The sequence below is a fragment of the Bison bison genome, unplaced genomic scaffold (assembly GCF_000754665.1).
Source record: "Bison bison bison isolate TAMUID 2011002044 unplaced genomic scaffold, Bison_UMD1.0 scf7180017864235, whole genome shotgun sequence".
Taxonomy (NCBI): Eukaryota; Metazoa; Chordata; class Mammalia; order Artiodactyla; family Bovidae; genus Bison; species Bison bison.
Window position 1 is genome coordinate 8,317,011 of NW_011494807.1, and position 17,810 is coordinate 8,334,820.

The following is a 17,810-nucleotide window of genomic DNA, read 5'->3' on the forward strand; positions in this document are numbered from 1 at the left end:
TGTAAAAATTTTTTTTTTTTGTATTTTATTTTATTTTTTTACATATTTACTATTTTTTAAAATTTTATTTTATTTTTAAACTTTACATAATTGTATTAGTTTTGCCAAATATCAAAATGAATCCATCACAGGTATACATGTGCTCCCCATCCTGAACCCTCCTCCCTCCTCCCTCCCCATACCATCCCTCTGGGTCGTCCCAGTGCACTAGCCCCAAGCATCCAGTATCGTGCATTGAACCTGGACTGGCATCTTGTTTCATACATGATATTTTACATGTTTCAATGCCATTCTCAAATTACTTGAAAAATACCCTTCTCCTTTCATAAGTGATAAGGGATCCCTTCATACTATACAACCTGGTCTCATTCTCAGAACCTGTCTTCTTTGCCTTCACATATTTCTCTTGGCTTTAAATGTATAAGCCTAAATTATATATGATGGGATTACTGAAAGTTTTGTTTTTTCCTGTAATTTTAGTCTGTTTCTGATAGATAAAACTATAGTTACTGCTTTAAACCACTACTGTAGGTAAAATGTCAATACTATAAAGAACTATACTTAAGTAGATTTTAGAGGTGTTACAGAAAAAGGGGATGGGAAATGGTATAGGTTTTGAAAGTAACATATGATATCACCATAATTTTCAAAGCATATTTGAACAAATCAGATATTTAAACCTGAAAGTAATTTTAGAGATTGTCAACTATTGCCTTTATAGAGAAGGAGACTGAAATTTTTGTGATTTAAAAAAATTGCTGTTTTTTTCATGTTACAGTGATGCTTTTGATATACAATATGGAGTAGTAGTTATCCGCCTACAAGAAGGTCTGGATATATCTCATCTTCAAGGACAAGGTAAATCTTGTTTGAGATAAGATATATGTATATCTTAATATATTCTTAAGTATATCTTAAGAATAGTAATTACTTTTTTAGAAAAACGTCCTTCAATACTTTTAATATTTACCATCTAATCTGTGTCATATACTTACTGTATGTCATTTAAAGATCTGTTTGGCACCACCAGAGTTTGTATTTTCTCTTTGTACCAATCTGGATAAAAGCTAGTAATTACTAATATAATACAATTCAAATTGTAAGTTTAAGAGAAACAAATGTTAGCTATGATTGTAGTTTGGCCAGATTTATAAAAATACATGACAAGTAAAATAATCAGAGGAAAACATTTTAGACATTTTCATGTTTATGAAAAGTGTACTTTGTACATAGAGGCATATTATTAATGAAAGATTCTTTCTTCAGAGAAGACCCTATAAATATTTTTAAAATTTTCTCATTTTGAAATAATTATAGATTCACAAAAATGTGTGTACCCTTCATCCACTTTCCCCTAATGGTAACATCTTCTATTCCATTTTTTCTTCAGTTCAACATCAAAACCAGGATATTGACATTGGGACAATTTGCATACCTTACTCAGATTTCACCACTTTTATATACACGCGTGTGCACACAAGCACATGTGTAGTTCTGGTTTCACTTGTCACATTTGTTTCATGTAAGATACAGAGCTGTTCCATCACCACAAAGATCTCTCTTGTACAACTGTTTCATACCTTCTATCATATTCTTTCCCTAGTCTTTAACCCCTGACACCCTAATCTCCTCTCAAGCTGTATAATTTTTCAAGCATTAAAAATTTTTTTCCTTAAATTTAAAACCTGTTCAAGTATACTTAGCATTTTTACCAACTTTATAAAAACTATGGAAAATTCCGTACCCTCTAATGCTTTCCTGGGTAGTTTAAAAAATACTATAAGCTTGAGAAAATTTGCATACCTAATATTTACCCTTATCAATTAATTAACGAGATCATCAAAATTAGCTAAGCCTAAATAGCTGAGAGCCATGTAATGAACTTGTGTCATCTGTTTATGTATTTAAACTGTTTTAATCCTCCCACTCCCCCCACCATTTTAAGGGCATTGTGCAGTTCTGAAAGGAATGCTTTGAGATCTTTATCCATGTAACACAAAAGTATGGCCTGCTGAAAATGCATTTTCTTACTCTGGAGTAGGCCTTGCAAAATACTATTTTCATTCTCTCTTGCTCTCACAGTAATTTTGGTTTAGGATACCTGTTAACTCTGCATAATTATTACTAGTGTTCCCTTTCACTCTCAAAAATATCAGTTTAGCTAATAAATTATATATTCAAGTGTTAATAATCATTATGAGGATTGTTTTGAAACCCTTGTTATTCATCATTAAGATCTGAAACAGGAATATGCTTTAGCACATGGCTTAAGAGCACAAGCTGTGGAGTCAGATATGCTTTAATAATTTCCAGCCTTTTCTCTTAGTAGTTTTGTAGCCAGGCCAAATTTGCTGCCTTCTGAGCCTCAGTTTTCTCATCTGTATTCAGAGGATTATTGTGAAGATTTAATAGGGGATACTGACTGACACCATCTTAGCAAAGTGCTGGCACCTAGGCTTATATACTTCCTATTTTTATTTCTCCTAATGTATGCATATCAGTGATGAGGACTATGACTAGAGGATCAATTTCATATCATGTTTCTCTTTATGATAAATGCTTTTATCGTGGAAGCTAAATGTTTGCTAACCCCTTCCTACAAAGCAGAAAGTGAAGAAAGTACTTTAAAAATAAAGAGATAACACGTTTACCATGAGCTAAGGAAAAAACTCTATCCCTTAGTTTTAGTTCTACAGTCATGGGTATAATTTTTCACTGTTGTCTATCATCTTATATGTATATCAACATTTGTCACATTCTCCATTTTTTTACATGTGTAAATGACTTTGAAATTAGAGTTGATTCACATTTTATACCATATTATGTTCTGTAAAACCAACTCATTACTGATTTCTCTCTCATCACCTAATTAAAATGTCTGACAGTTGTGGCCGAATATAATTTAGTTGAATGGTCATTTCAAAATGGATTATCACATTCCTTTATATAAGAAATAATTTATTATGAACTCACTATTAACTCATAATAAACTGTGCTTAAAATTGTCATTAAATTGATGTTACACCGTGATGCCCTCTTTGATTGAAAGATTTAGAAAACATTTTGAATACTTTTATGTCTACAGAAGAATTACTGTCATCGCAAGAGAAATCTCCTGGTGTAAAGGATGTGGTACTAAGTGTGGAGTATAGTAAAAAATCAGATTTAGATACTTCTAAACCATCCAGTGAGAAATCCATTACACATAAAGGTAATTTTTATTAAACAAGAAATTTTATTAATGGTTTTAGAAGAAATGGTTTTTATTATATGGCATGTCTCACAAAGTAACTAGTTTTCAAATATGTACTCTTCATTTCTACTTGCTCAGGTGAAAGTTATGCCTTTCAAAAATGGCTCCAAATAATTAATTATTTTTAAGGTATTGAATAGCTCATAGAATAGAAACCATGCTAGTTAATTAAATACTAATATGCTCTTGTATATTTTTGTTTATACTTAATTTTAATTTGAAGCATAGGTTAAAGCTGAGTTTGCAAAGAAACTTGGTAGTTTTGGAGTAATGTGTATATAGCATATGATAACACTGAAAGGAATGAGGCTTATAAGATTAGTTTATCTGATTTTTTTGGTTAATCAAGATATTTTAATACCAGAGGTTTTGTTTATGTACTGAAATACCCTGAATATTTATATATCTACTGTACCTAGTATTGTTCAGGTAGAACAGTTTAATAAAAAATCAGTTTAATCTCCTCCCAAGAAACAAGCTCTTTATGTTTAGCTGCTGAACTCTTTGAGTCATAACTATAGACATAAATACCCCTGGTGGCTAAGTCAGGGTTTAAGCCAACAAAAAAACCTTCCAAGTCTCCTGAGACTTCAGGATAATTTCATCCATAAATCTCTGTCATGTCTATGAGAAGGAAAAAGGAATGACTTCCAAATCTTACTCTCCCACCCTCACTCTCCTACCTCTGTTCAGTCTAGTATCTCCATCTGTCCTACTCCAGGCTGACATGCAACAAGAAAAATCTGCACTGTAAATCATCAAACCATATCATACTTTTGATTCCTATAATTCTGAAATTGATTACCATGGAAATTTGATAACCTAACTCTGAATCTCTTCTAGATCGTTTAGAAGCATTAATGCTGCTTTTTCTTTCCTCCTTATTTGTTTGCTTAGAGTAGTGATAGTTGAAAGTTCAGTTGCGACCCATTTTCCATATCAGTTCTTTGCTGGCTTGTTTTTTTTTTTTTCTATTTCACCTCAAAATTCTATAAACTGATTCTGCTAACTCTTAAACGTTCCTGCATTTATTTTTAGTTTATGGTATACATTCTTTCATTTTCTCTTACTTTTTTTGTTGTTGTTCCCCTTTTCTCTTGCCTCAAAACAGATCTTTTCTTTATGGGAATATGTTAGGAATTAATAGGTAAAGCTATGACAGGAGAAGTAATATTTATCAGTCATCTACTGTTCCTGTCACACTGTAGTAGATGTTATCCTTACATGAGCTTATTAATGTTTGTCACAATCTTATGAAGTCATCATTTTTAAAGAGTAGGGGACTAGGTCAGTACATTTCTGCTCATCTTTTTCTTTTAAAAATGTAAATGCCTTTAAAATTAGTTTAAATCACTTTTAAGTGTATTTTCTTCACATTTCTGAGCTCTTTGAAATGAATACAGAATGTCCAACAGTCTTTTATTACTGTTAAAGATAGATAATATCAAACGTCTGCTTTATAAGAACAGTTTATTTAATACTATAAAATTAGATTTAATAATTGAAATGTTTCTTATTCCATAACATGCATAAAAATTAGCATTCAAAAATAGCATACATTTTATTTTGTTAGCTTTCTATTTAGCTATTTTCAGAATTACATGGAAAATGTAGAAAAGTTTATATAAAAAGCCTGCAGAATGATAAATATTCTGTTATTGTTTTTATATTTCGTATGTCTGTCTTATTGAGGCCTGCAGTATGCAGAGGGACAAAAAGAGTCCCCTTTGAATACACGTTTTATGATAGGCACTGAGCTCAGTGCATTAATGCTTGCAACATAAAAACTTTAAGAGGTAGGTATTGTTCAACCTTTTAACAAGTGAGGAAAGTGAGGCCTTAAGTAATTAGCTCAAGGTCACACCACTAGAAAAAGGTTTAGAGGTACTCTTGAAATGCTGGGAGTCTGACTCAAGAGCCCGTCACTGTAGTGTACTCTTTCCTGTCCAAGCTGGGAGTTTTATGTGCCTTAAACAAATAGTATAGCTTATTTTAAGAAAAAAAAATTTAAGTTAAGAAAAATATTAATTCTGGGAAATATGTATAGATATATAAATATAAACGGACTGATATATGCTACATATATGCATATACTCTCACACACATACACATATATGTATGTATATACAAATTTATATATTTGAAAAATCACTCCTGTATAGCCTGGCATTTTATATAAACCATAAGACTCTTGTCTTTGATCAAATGCCTTAATATTTCAAGTGGTAATTAATTTTTACAAAAACCAAATATCTGTGCTTCTAAAATTACTTGGCAGCCATTTGCAAATGATACAGTGGCATGTTTGACTGCAACATCAATTTTTTGATATGTTTCTACTCTGTAAGCCATAGCAACTGATTTCAAGTTTGCCAGTTTAAAAGTTCAAAAAAAATTCTAGTTTTTGCCAGTTTTACTGGAATAAAATTTAGGGGCGGGTGTTACTCAGTAGCCCTGTTGGAGGAATCTAACATGTTTGCTTTTTCAATCCTGAACACTCAGTCTAGAAATATCTTCAGTCTTAATTATTTTTCACACTGTTTCTTCATACTGTGTTTGCTTATAAATGTGTTCTAGTTACATTTTCATTATTTTATTAATAAAAAGGCAATTAACTTATATTTTGTGTTTCTTAAACATAATCTAGATGAGGAAGAGGATGGCAAGACTCCAACTCAACCACTGTTGAAAAAAGGCAGGCATTTTTCATCATTTTATTTTAATCTCCTTTCTCATACTGTTAATTCTTTAACTCCAATTTTATTATTTTCTTTCTTTACCTTGGTTTTTATTTTCATGGTGAGGTGATGTTACAGTTATTTATTAAATGCAGATTAGAAAAATAACGACTGGTCCAAATAAAGCATTAAATCATCCCAGGAAAAGGTGATATGTCAAAAACAAATTCTTTTAAATCATAGTAGCATTTCAGGAATATTCAAATCCTGAAAGTCAGTATTTTAATTTTATAATTTAAACTGCATGGTTTAGATGATAAGTAGAGACACTGAAATAGGTTTATTTACAGTGTCACTTGCATTCTTTACCATCAGTTGTACCCAGCCAAGTCCTTAATTTTGATACTAATATATTTCTCATTTCAAAAATTACAATATTTCTCACAGTCCTGCTGCGTTTGGGAGATACAGTCATGTCAACGTACATGAATTTTATGAGAAGGAGATAGAGGTGAGAGTTATGGAGCAGTGTGGTTTGGTAGCCATATTATTTCATCATGCAAAGTCATTCGTCATGTTTGCATACATCATGGCAGCATGAAACGTGAATGATAAGACATTCTTCAGAAGTGATCAGATTTCTTTCTGTGGATTTATGCTTTTAAAATTTGGTATAGGGATTTCATTATAGTCATTTGCTTGCTCACAGTCAGTGCTGATTTTTTTCTTCCTTTTTAATTCCTAGCGATGTAAATGAGAATTCCCTTGACAAATTGTTCTTCAAACCTGCAGCAAATGGGTGCTCTTCCTGGGAGTTCCCACATTGTTTTTGTGGTTCACAGAAAGATTTGGTGCTTATATGGCTTTAAAATTGGGCCTCACATATTGAGGGGACAGAGTTAGGTAAAGATGAGGGAGTTTTTCCTTCTTCAGTGAAACAGTGAGAGGTTTTACTGTGATAACTGCATGATTGTATTGATATGTCTCCCACTCCCTTCTGTCTTTTATATTACAGATAAAAACATTTATTTTAAATATTTTTGAGCTTTAAATTATTGAGAAACCAAATTACAAAAGAAATATCTTCTTGGAACAGGGATAAACTTACTTTGCCCAGTCAGCCTAAAACAGCTTTTCAAAAGTCAAAATCTAGCAGTTATAATTTTATTTACTGGTTTTTGTGATTCTCTTTCATTCAGAATGCTTCAAAATATTAGAAATTAGGCAAGGTAGTTTGGATGAGTATAGATATATTTATCTATAATCATTTAAAAGTATGTTCAAATTACAAGCAATTGTGTCGTGAAGAATGCCATGTATATAATTGTCTTTCATTATAAACATCTGAATATACAAAAGTTAGGGAACTATAAGAATTTAGCAAGATATACTTTAAGATTTCCCTCTCTTACATCTTATTTTTCTGCTTAATCCTTCAGAATCCAGAGGCCCTGCTGTGCCTTTAAACGTAGCTGACCAAAAGCTTCTGGAAGCTAGTACACAATTTCAGAAAAAACAGGGAAAGAATACTATTGACGTCTGGTGGCTTTTTGATGATGGAGGTAAGGTTGCTAACCTATTTTTTTTTTAATAAGTTTAAATTTTTTGGAGTTGTGGGGGTGGTATTAGGAAATAGCATGTACTCTTTACTCACTGACCCATTCCCATTAGGCCAACATTCCCCAAAGCGTTAGGATCAGTTCCAGAATCAGGCATCACACTTAGTTGTCATCTCTCTTCAGTATCCTTTGGTTTGAAAGTTGCTCAGCCCTTCCTTGAGCTTTATGACTTGAAAATTTTTTTAAAAAATTAGACCGTTTTGTAGAATGTCACTTGATTTGAGGTGCTGTTTAATGATTCATAATCATTAGTCTCAAGTTATGTATTTTGGGTAGGAATATCACAAGAGTGATGCCGTGCCTTCTGTCTGCATCTCATCAGGTGGCTCTTGATGTTGATTCGTCTCATCACTGGTGAAAGTAGCTTTGACCTTTGAGTAAGGTGGCTTTCACTGTGTTTATATACTGAAAAGCTATTATTGCCACCTTTTATAATTACGGGTATTTGGGGCATGGGCAATTTCTTTGAGACCATGTAAATATTCTATTGTTGCTGTGATTTTTGCCACCATCTTGAGCACACATTGATATTTCCGCTTGAATTTATTTTTGCTGTTATTGTTATGGTGTATATGTGGTTTCCAAATGATGATTTTTCCAATCCCATCATTTCTTCCTTATTTATTAGTTTTATCTGGTGTTTAACTGTAAAGAAGAGCTTTCTCTTTACTTCTATTTGTGTGGACTTAACAGTCTCCAATTGTATTCAGTGGGTTAGCATTTTTCATTTTTATAATTTATTTTGATGTCCCAGATTTGACCAGCAGTATCCTCTTTAGGCTGACTTCTGTGTCCATTTGTCATGTCCCGATCATTCTTTATTTTATGATAAAATATGATGTTCCAGGCTCAATTTTGTACTTCACCTGCATCAGCACTTGAATGACCCTTTAATCCAAAGAGCCTTGATTCCTTTCAGTGAAGAACGGTATTTAGAAACATCGGTCAGAGCATTAGATACGCCCGTTTCTACTAGGGTGTCACTGCTCCCATGCCCTCTCAGTGGACAGATGTAGGAAACACACACAGCACTTATTTGTATGTACATGTGTAGATTGAAACCACTTCCATTGCCAACACTGCAGGCTTTGCTCCAGCTTCTCCCTTTTCATGTTTCGAAACATGACTCCCATTAGCTTCAGTGAACATTCTTTTTCTCAGTCCTGATATAACAAATCTCCCTACCCTTCAAGGTCAGTACCTCATTTTTTGCTTTCATGACATGGGCCTTGTCTTCACTGGACCTCCCTCCTTATTCAGGTCTGCCAAGTGGATTTTTGACTGAATCATTACAGGCAGGACAGAAAAAAAATGTTTGTTATATATTGAGGTGTGGTAAAGAAGTTTTTAGCAGCTAACTTGAATTAAAAGTTTTTAATTGAGAAATCAATGTTAAATATAAATGATCTGTTATATTTTTATGACTTAGGTTTGACTTTATTGATACCTTATCTTCTGACTACCAAGAAAAAGTGGAAAGATTGTAAGATCAGAGTATTCATTGGTGGAAAAATAAATAGAATAGACCATGACCGAAGAGCGTAAGTCTGTTTTAAACTGATGAGCTTTTATCTAATAGTATTTCATTATCTCAATATCGGTTTGGTAGGGTAACAATTAGACAGTACAGAAAATGTCAGTAATGCTGCTCTGTTCTGTAGCGAAGCTGAAGAGTCTAAAATAAAACCTCATTCTCTTTAATTTAGTCTTAATGTTCAAGTTTAGATTCTTGGTTTTACTCACATGTCATATTTTTAATATGTTGACATTTTAGAACATCTTTAAATACTTGTAGCATAGAAGCATTAATCAGCCTTTTATGAAGAAAAATTAGCAGGGTAAAAAGTGCACAAAAATTATATATCCATATATGTATTATACTTTTCAGACTTCTAGACAACAGAAATGCATGATGGCCTTGTCCATTCTCTCATTTCTGTCTGTCCTGTCACACAATTCTAGTTCTGGTTTCAGTGCTTCTCTAAGTACCCTCTGTCTCATTTCTGACTATTTCATAATATATTGTACATATGCTTCTAATTTCATGTTTGGAAAGAAAAGCTTTGATCATGTGACGCCTCTGCCCCAAGGAATTTTAACTTCTTCTCTGTTACATACCATAGAAAGCCTGTGTGACAATCAGGGCCCTTTATAGTCTGTCTTGTTTCCTTTCTGTCTTTATCTCCTGTTTGCCCAAATATGCCTTATACTTCAGTTTACATTTCTGCACCCACCCTAAACATACATATGATTTCAGACTTTTACTTCTTTGCCTGCTCTCATCTCTCTACTACAAATAGTTCTTCACTAGCCTCTCTTCTGTGTTAAAATAACTCCATTCTTTAAAACCTAGTACTTATTGACACCTTCCTCATAAACGTTCCCTGTTTCTATTTGTTACAAATAACTGTTTACCAGTTTTTATTGAAATTCATGTACATATACAAACTGACTAAAATTAAAAAACTAGGTGCCATTCAAATTTAATTATTGTCTTCCTCTGTCCATTGGATACTAAGGAAAAATTCAGAGAATGTAAGAGAATACAATGCAAGTTTCTAGATAATTTAGACGTCTACTTTGTGAATGAGTAGTATAAATTAATTCGATGGATTTTGCTCAGCACCTGACATACTTTTCCTGTAAATCATTCTTTCCTATAAATCATATGGAGTCAGCCCTAAATAGAATAAAAATATTTCTGTATACAGCCTTCATGTATATCAGTGCTGTTCACTTTTGTTCTAGGATGGCTACTTTGCTTAGCAAGTTCCGGATAGACTTCTCTGATATCATGGTCTTAGGAGATATTAATACTAAACCAAAGAAAGAAAAGTAAGTTATTAGATAAATTGTTTTGTATAAATTTCTGATTGTTTTATGGATGACCTACTCAGACACTGTAATAGGTCATTTCCTGGGGGTTTTGCCTGCTTTTAGTTACATGTGAAGTCAACTTTTTCTTAAGCTAGCAGATAACTGACTGACATTGCAGATATTGAAGTAAGTCCAAAGGGCCCTTTATAGTCTGTCTTGTTTCCTTTCTGTCTTTATCTCCTGTTCCCCCAAATATGCCTTATACTTCAGTTTACATTTCTGCACCCATCCCAAACATACATATTAACTGTCTGTATTCCTTTTTTTTTAAGTATTGTAGCTTTTGATGAAATGATTGAGCCATACAGACTTCATGAAGATGATAAAGAACAAGATATTGCAGATAAAATGAAAGAAGATGAACCATGGCGAATAACAGATAATGAGCTTGAACTTTATAAGACCAAGGTATTCTTTCTCTCCTGCTTCCTTTTCATTAATCTTCCTTGTGGTTTTTTTAGAAAATACTTAAGAAATAAATATCAAGAACTACAGTTGGTTATGAAAAGAACTAGTTGTGTAAACTAAATCTACTTTAAGTTGTACTTATATTTGGATAGTGCAAAGCACTGATTTTTTTTTTTTTAAGTTTGGGAATGGATATTTTTATTATACCAAAATTGATTTTGGTTTCTTTTTATCTATAGTTTTATGTACCAGGGAAAATTTCAGTTTTAGAAAGGACTAAGAATGACTGTTATGTTTCATTTCAGACATACCGGCAGATCAGGTTAAATGAATTATTAAAGGAACATTCAAACACAGCTAATATCATTGTCATGTAAGTAATAACCTATACTAAGATTTTCTTGGCTATTCATTTTATGATAATTCAATTAGGATTCATTTCTTCTACCAAAAATATATCTATAACCATAATAACTTAGTGGTTATGAGAGAAAAACAAACTTTTTTTTAATACATTTTGCTTTAAGCATATGAAGAAATCATATAAGATAAGAAAGATAAACAAAAATATTTACCTTAAGCTTATATAAATCTAAATAATTCCTTATCATCGTAGCATATTCTGGGATTTTTTTCCTTTATGCTTTTTCCCACTTTTAAAAAATTCCTTAGCTTTGGAAATACCACAGCATAACCTGGAAATACCACAGCATAACCATCAACATTTGTCGGGTAATGGGGCTGCAAGTTGAAATTTGGTTCCTAGACAGTTTCTTCATAGAAATAATTCCATCAAGTTAGGCTAAGGATTAAATTTAAAACATGGTTCATATCTGAATTCCCACTCCCAAGTTCCCACATACAAAATGTCATATAGACACAATGTCTTTGCATTGAATTTAGATACTTGTGCTCACTCTGGCTTTTCTTTCACTAAACCAGGTTGCCTAGATCTTTCTTGAACCCAAATTTTCTAAGTCCTGGAGCCTGGTCCTTATATAGGTAAAAAAGGCTCAGATCTCTGGAAACATGTCAAATTATGAAACTAAGTAATACCAAAAGATTGCTATTTTGACTAACAACCAGGAAATTTGACTAGACCAGGAAATTTCCAATTTTGCTGATGGTAACCAAGTATCTGTAATGGAAGTCACTAAAACATAGAAATCTAGAGAAAAACACTCTATGGAGCAACTGGACATACATCCACTACCTACAAATGAAAATGAAAGCTCAGAGATAGGTACAAGAAATTGAACATTAATATATAGAATTAATTATGTTTGAATTTCATTCATCCGTATGTAGTTACCACTATCAAAATTCAGATAGAAATATCCCTTTCTCCTAAAACAATTATAAGGGGAGATTTGAGGTTTAATTTTAGATAATAACTCATCAGTGGCCACAGGACTGGAAAAGGTCAGTTTTCATTCCAATCCCAAAGAAAGGCAGTGCCAAAGAATGTTCAAACTACCACACAATTGCATTCATTTCACATGCTAGCAAAGTAATGCTCAAAATTCTCCAAGCTAGGCTTCGACACTATGTAAACCAAGAACTTCCAGGTGTTCAAGCTGGATTTAGAAAAGGCAGAGGAACCAGAGATCAAATTGCCAACATCCACTGGATCATAAAAAAAGCAAGAAAATTCCAGAGAAACACCTGCTTCATGGACTATGCTAAAGCATTTGACTGTGTGTATCACAACAAACTGTGGAAAATTCTTGAAGAGATGGGAATACCAGACCACCTTACCTATCTTCTGAGAAACCTGTATGCAGGTTGAGTATCAACAGTTAGAACCAGACATGGAACAACAGACTGGTTCCAAATTGGGAAAGGAGAGGATCAAGGCTATATATTGTTACCTTGCTTTTTTAACTTATATGCAGAGTACATCATGCGAAATGCCAGGCTGGATGAAGCACACGCTGGAATCAAGATTGTCGGGAGAAATATCAATAACCTCAGATACGCAGATGACACCACCCTTATGGCAGAAAGTGAAGAGGAACTAAGAGCCTCTTGAGGAAGGTGAAAGAGGAGAGTGAAAAAGTTGGCTTAAAACTCAACATTTAGAAAACTAAGATCATGACATCCAGTCCCATCACTTCATGACAAATAGATGGGGAAACAATGGTAACCGTGACAGATTTCATTTTCTTGGGCTCCAAAACCACTGCAGATGGTGACTGCAGTCATGAAATTAAAATACACTTGCTCTTTGGAAGAAAAACTATGACTAACCTACACAGCATATTAAAAAGCAGAGACATTACTTTGCCGACCAAGGTCTGATTAGTCAAAGCTATGGTTTTTCCAGTAGTCATGTGTGGATGTGAGAGTTGGACCATAAAGAAGGCTGAGTACCGAAGAATTGATGCTTTTGAACTATAGTGTTGGAGAAGACTCTTGAGAGTCCTTTGGACTGCAAGGAGATCAAATCAGTCCATCCTAAAAGAAATCAATCCAGAATATTCATTGCAAGGCCTGATGGTGAAGCTGAAACTCCAGTACTTTGGCTACCTGATGCAAAGAACTGACTCATTAGAAAAGACCCTGGTACTGGGAAAGATTGAAGGTGGGAGGAGAAGGGGATGACAGAGGATGAGATGGTTGGATGGCATCCCTGACTCAATGGATACAAGTTTGAGCAAGCTCTGGGAGTTGGTGAAGGACAAGGAAGCAGTACATGGGGTCACAAAGAGTCAGACACGACTGAGCGACTGAACAACAAAAATTTGCTATTCTTAAGATATTTTGTAAGAAATACTTTGTTCAAACTTGAAAAAAAAAAGGAATATATGGTATAGTAGTTGTTACAGCATATATTGTAATTATAGTAATTTTTAGTTACTATTACTGTGACTTATAGTTTTTATTATTTTATTCTTAGCTTAGTTTAATTTCTTGTTGTTTTTTGATACCAGGAGTCTCCCAGTTGCACGAAAAGGTGCTGTGTCTAGTGCTCTCTACATGGCATGGTTAGAAGCTCTATCCAAGGACCTGCCACCAATTCTCCTAGTCCGTGGGAATCATCAGAGTGTCCTTACCTTCTATTCTTAAGTGTTTTATCTGCACAGTGGACAGCCCTCCAGACGGTACTTCAGTGCCTAGTGAAGTAACTATCACTGAAATCTTCAACATCACAATGGTGAACTGTGACTTTTTTTCACTATTTCATTAATTTGAAAGCACACAGGAAAGTTGCTCCATTGATATATGTATGGAGACTTCAGTTTTAGTCAATTCCGTATTTCAGTCTTAGTGAATGATGATTCCTTGTTGGACTGAAGCTTGTGAGAGTAAAGTTTTTCCTTTGCTACTTGAATAGCAATAAAAGTGTGTTATTTTTTGATTGATGAAAGGAGTACAAAAAGCCTTTAGCCTTGAGGTGCCTTCTGAAATTAACCAAATTTCATCCATATATCCTCTTTTATAAATTTGTAGAATGTCGAACTTTGCCTTCAGCTATTTTTATTTCTAATCTTTCCCACCTTAAAATGGACACTGCTTTTCTTTTTCCATTGACCAATTAGTGTTGAGTACTGTATGTTTTCTATTACTTTTGTAAATGTGTTTGTTAGGCGAGAATTAGGGCTAGTTAATGAAAATGCAAGGGAAAAAATATGAGAACTGAAAAGTGACCCTAAGGTTAGGTTTGCGTTAGGATGTATAAATGTAGATCTAGGGAGAAAAAAGCCCAATAAACCTTTTTTTTTAAAACCTCTAATTGGCTGTTATTTATATCTCTTTTGATTATTATTATTTGAATCCTTAGGGGAGGTTGAAGATTTATCCAGTACTTCTATATACCATCCTGAAAAATCACATATTGTCATTCTGTAAAGAAAATCTTTTAAAATCATTTATATTTATTAGAAGAAAGATCTGTCCTAATTTAGAATTTTCCTCAAATCTGAGGGACTTTTACAAAATGCTAAAAGATTTTCCTGGTTAAAATTAGACAAAGCATTGTCATTTAATAGAATATTTCAATAAATATATGGAATATCACTATATCATCCTTTTTATAAATCATTAAAATATTTATTGTTTCATCAAATGGTTAAATGGACCACTGGTTTCTTAGTGAAATGTTCTTAGGCTTAATTCATTCAACTGTCAAGTACATAGTCTTAATATACTCAGGTTTGAACAGATTATTCTGGACATTTAAATTTAATCCATTCTTAATACTTTAAAACTTTTGTGTTAAGAAAAACTGCCAGTTTGTGCTTTTGAAAAGTCTGTTTTGACATCATAGTCTACTAGTACAATTTGGACAGTGCGTATGTACTGTTACTAAAAGCTTTATATGCAATTATTAATGTGAATTTTTTGTTTTTATTCAAGGAAGGATTTCCTAGAAACATTTCAAGGGATTGTATGTCTACATATCTGTATGTGTGTGTGTATATATGCATACACATATGCATATGTGTATTTATGACGACACAATGGTTGTTTGCATTTTAAAGTGTTAAGATTTATCATATTAAATTTTTTGTTTATGAGTTCACAGATTGAAAGACAGGTTTCATGGAGAACAAATGTGATCACTGGAAGGGCATGTAACTTCACACAGTTATCATTCGATTAGGAAATGGAGAATGTTTCATCTAAAGTACTCTTCAGTGTGTTCACTGGTATGAGCTTCACTGGTGAAGAGTTTATGTAGGTGTTCATGAATCTCGAAAATATAAAATTACTACTGTTGTCCAGTAGTGCAATATCTTTGCTGCATGAGTATGAACTAAGTTAATATCATAACAGAGATCTGATAGTAATTTTAAATTCAGAATGTTAAGAGAATGAGGTAATTGTTTTCCTAAAAACTTTTTCCTATGTTATAACTCACACCATTGTACCATTTTTTGGAGGTTTTGTAGTGTTTAAGAGGAAAGACAGTAAAAATGTCATATTCAATAAACAATATCATGTCTCAACTTTTTAAATGGTTAATAGGGCATAACTGAGTGCTGCTATCTTGAAATGTGCACAGGTACACTTACTTTTTCTTTTTTTAAGTTTTTCCCATTCAGGAAAACCTTGTTGTGATCTGTACTGCAGGAACCAAATGTCATGCATCATACATATGTGTATAAAGTACATAAAATATATCTAAATATACATAATGGGGGAGGGTAATATTGTCTGTGAAATAATGTAAGAAACTTTTCACTTAAAAAGAAATGCATTACTTTTACTTAACACTAGATACCAGGTCAGGTTTTTCAAGGTTGTTTTTGTGCTATCTCTGATAAATTTCAACAATTAATTCTTAGAAATGTTAGCCAGTGTTGAAGCTATTCTACTCTATTTTATTTATGCTGAATTTGATTGTTTTAATGCCAAAAATTTTAAGTTCTAATCATTGCTGATAACTTGGAAATAAACAGTTATGCAATGGCATATGACCGTTCATTATTTCTCTAGGTAAAAATTCAGTGGGTTTAAAGAATGATGGTGTTAAGCTGATTATTAACAGTTAATTAAATCACATATTTATTTGTCACATTATTTCATTTGTATTTTTAGGTTTCCTTTTACATTCTTTTTTTATGCTTTCTGACATTACATATTTTTAAAGACTATGGAAAAATAATTTAAAGATTTGAGCTCTGGTGAATGTTTACTAAGTTTGAAAATGTAATATTTTGATAATACTGTACTATAACTGTCACACAAATGCTTTTCTAATGTTTTAACGTTGAGTATTGCAGTTGCTGCTTTGTACAGAAGTTACTGCAATAAAGGAAGTGGATTCATTAAAACAATTTAATGTCTATTCATTTTATCCATTTTATAAATCCCTGTCAACTCTGTGATTTTTATCTCATTTATACAACTTATTTCATGGATGTCTTGAGTTTTTTAAAATGGCTTTTACCCTAATATTCATTGTTTGGAAAAGTTGTTTGAAGTTGTTCACTATCCTTAAACCTTTGGAGTAATCACTAATTTTCTTGACAGATTGAGCTATATCAGACACAGCTCATTTTGATATTTTATAAATCATTTAACTTTTCTAATTCTGCTTTATTTGTCTTTTGGTTAAATCATGTGTTTATGAGTGAAGAAAGTAGAATATTAAAATGGATTCACAGTCCCTGAGTATAATCTGATTCATTTCTTGCTAAGATTTTTGGCAAAGCTAATTTACAGTTTTACAAAGCATTTTCACTTTACCATTTGAACATTACAGTAGGTGTATTATATGTGCGGGACAGCTGTTTCTCTCTCTTCTACTCTTGAGAAAGTAGCTTGGAGAATTGTAGCGAGTTTCCCAAGATCATGTGATAAATCAACAAAGGATACTGGTCTAGAGCACAGATCTTTCATCTTCACGCATATCACCATTATTCAGTCACTGCTGCCTGATCCATAACTTAATTACTGGTTTAGAATGGTCATTTCCAAACTACTCATACTTACCTGCCCAGGAAGTTTGTGCTCAGGTAATACAAATTACAGTTACAAGTATATACTGGGCACAGGCTATCTAATAGATCTGAAACAAATATAAGTGTCCATTGTATGATCTTTGCTTTTTGCTTATTCCTCAAAAAGCTGCTATTCAGGTTTACTCACTTCTTTGTGGAATAGGAGGGGGGGTTAAGAGAGAATTCAAAGGCAGCTATGATTGTGACATTTACTATCAGAGCATCCAGTGGTTTTCAAAACAGGAATGTAATTAAGTCTTTGAGCCAGCAGAGTTTTTTGTTTTGTTTTTATTTGGGGAATAAAAGATAAATGCTTTGATATGTGTCAACAGGATGCATATGTATGTATCAACAGGATGTTTATAGGATTAGAGGAAATAGATGATAGTTTGATGTTTATTTGGGTAGACAAGTAGTTAAAACATCAAAATAATGGTTAAAACAGCACAAGTTTAGGATACACTCATCAGAAAGTACTGTTTAGCTAGTTCAGATAGTAGGTACATGAAAGGTGTTGGTGGATTAA

General features: G+C 32.9%; 1 protein-coding gene across 1 annotated transcript in view; it reads left to right on the forward strand.

Annotated features, from left to right (window-relative positions):
• SLC12A2 (solute carrier family 12 (sodium/potassium/chloride transporter), member 2) overlaps positions 1-16,615 on the forward strand; it is a 113,423-nt gene extending 96,808 nt beyond the window's left edge. Inside the window, exons 23-31 of the mRNA XM_010846348.1 lie at positions 779-858; positions 3,086-3,211; positions 5,901-5,948; positions 7,371-7,493; positions 8,980-9,091; positions 10,299-10,385; positions 10,700-10,835; positions 11,141-11,208; positions 13,769-16,615. Of these exons, the coding sequence (XP_010844650.1) occupies positions 779-858; positions 3,086-3,211; positions 5,901-5,948; positions 7,371-7,493; positions 8,980-9,091; positions 10,299-10,385; positions 10,700-10,835; positions 11,141-11,208; positions 13,769-13,904 (916 nt within the window). The 3' untranslated portion in view covers positions 13,905-16,615. The remainder of the gene's footprint in view (positions 1-778; positions 859-3,085; positions 3,212-5,900; positions 5,949-7,370; positions 7,494-8,979; positions 9,092-10,298; positions 10,386-10,699; positions 10,836-11,140; positions 11,209-13,768) is intronic.
• Positions 16,616-17,810: the final 1,195 nt, after the last annotated feature.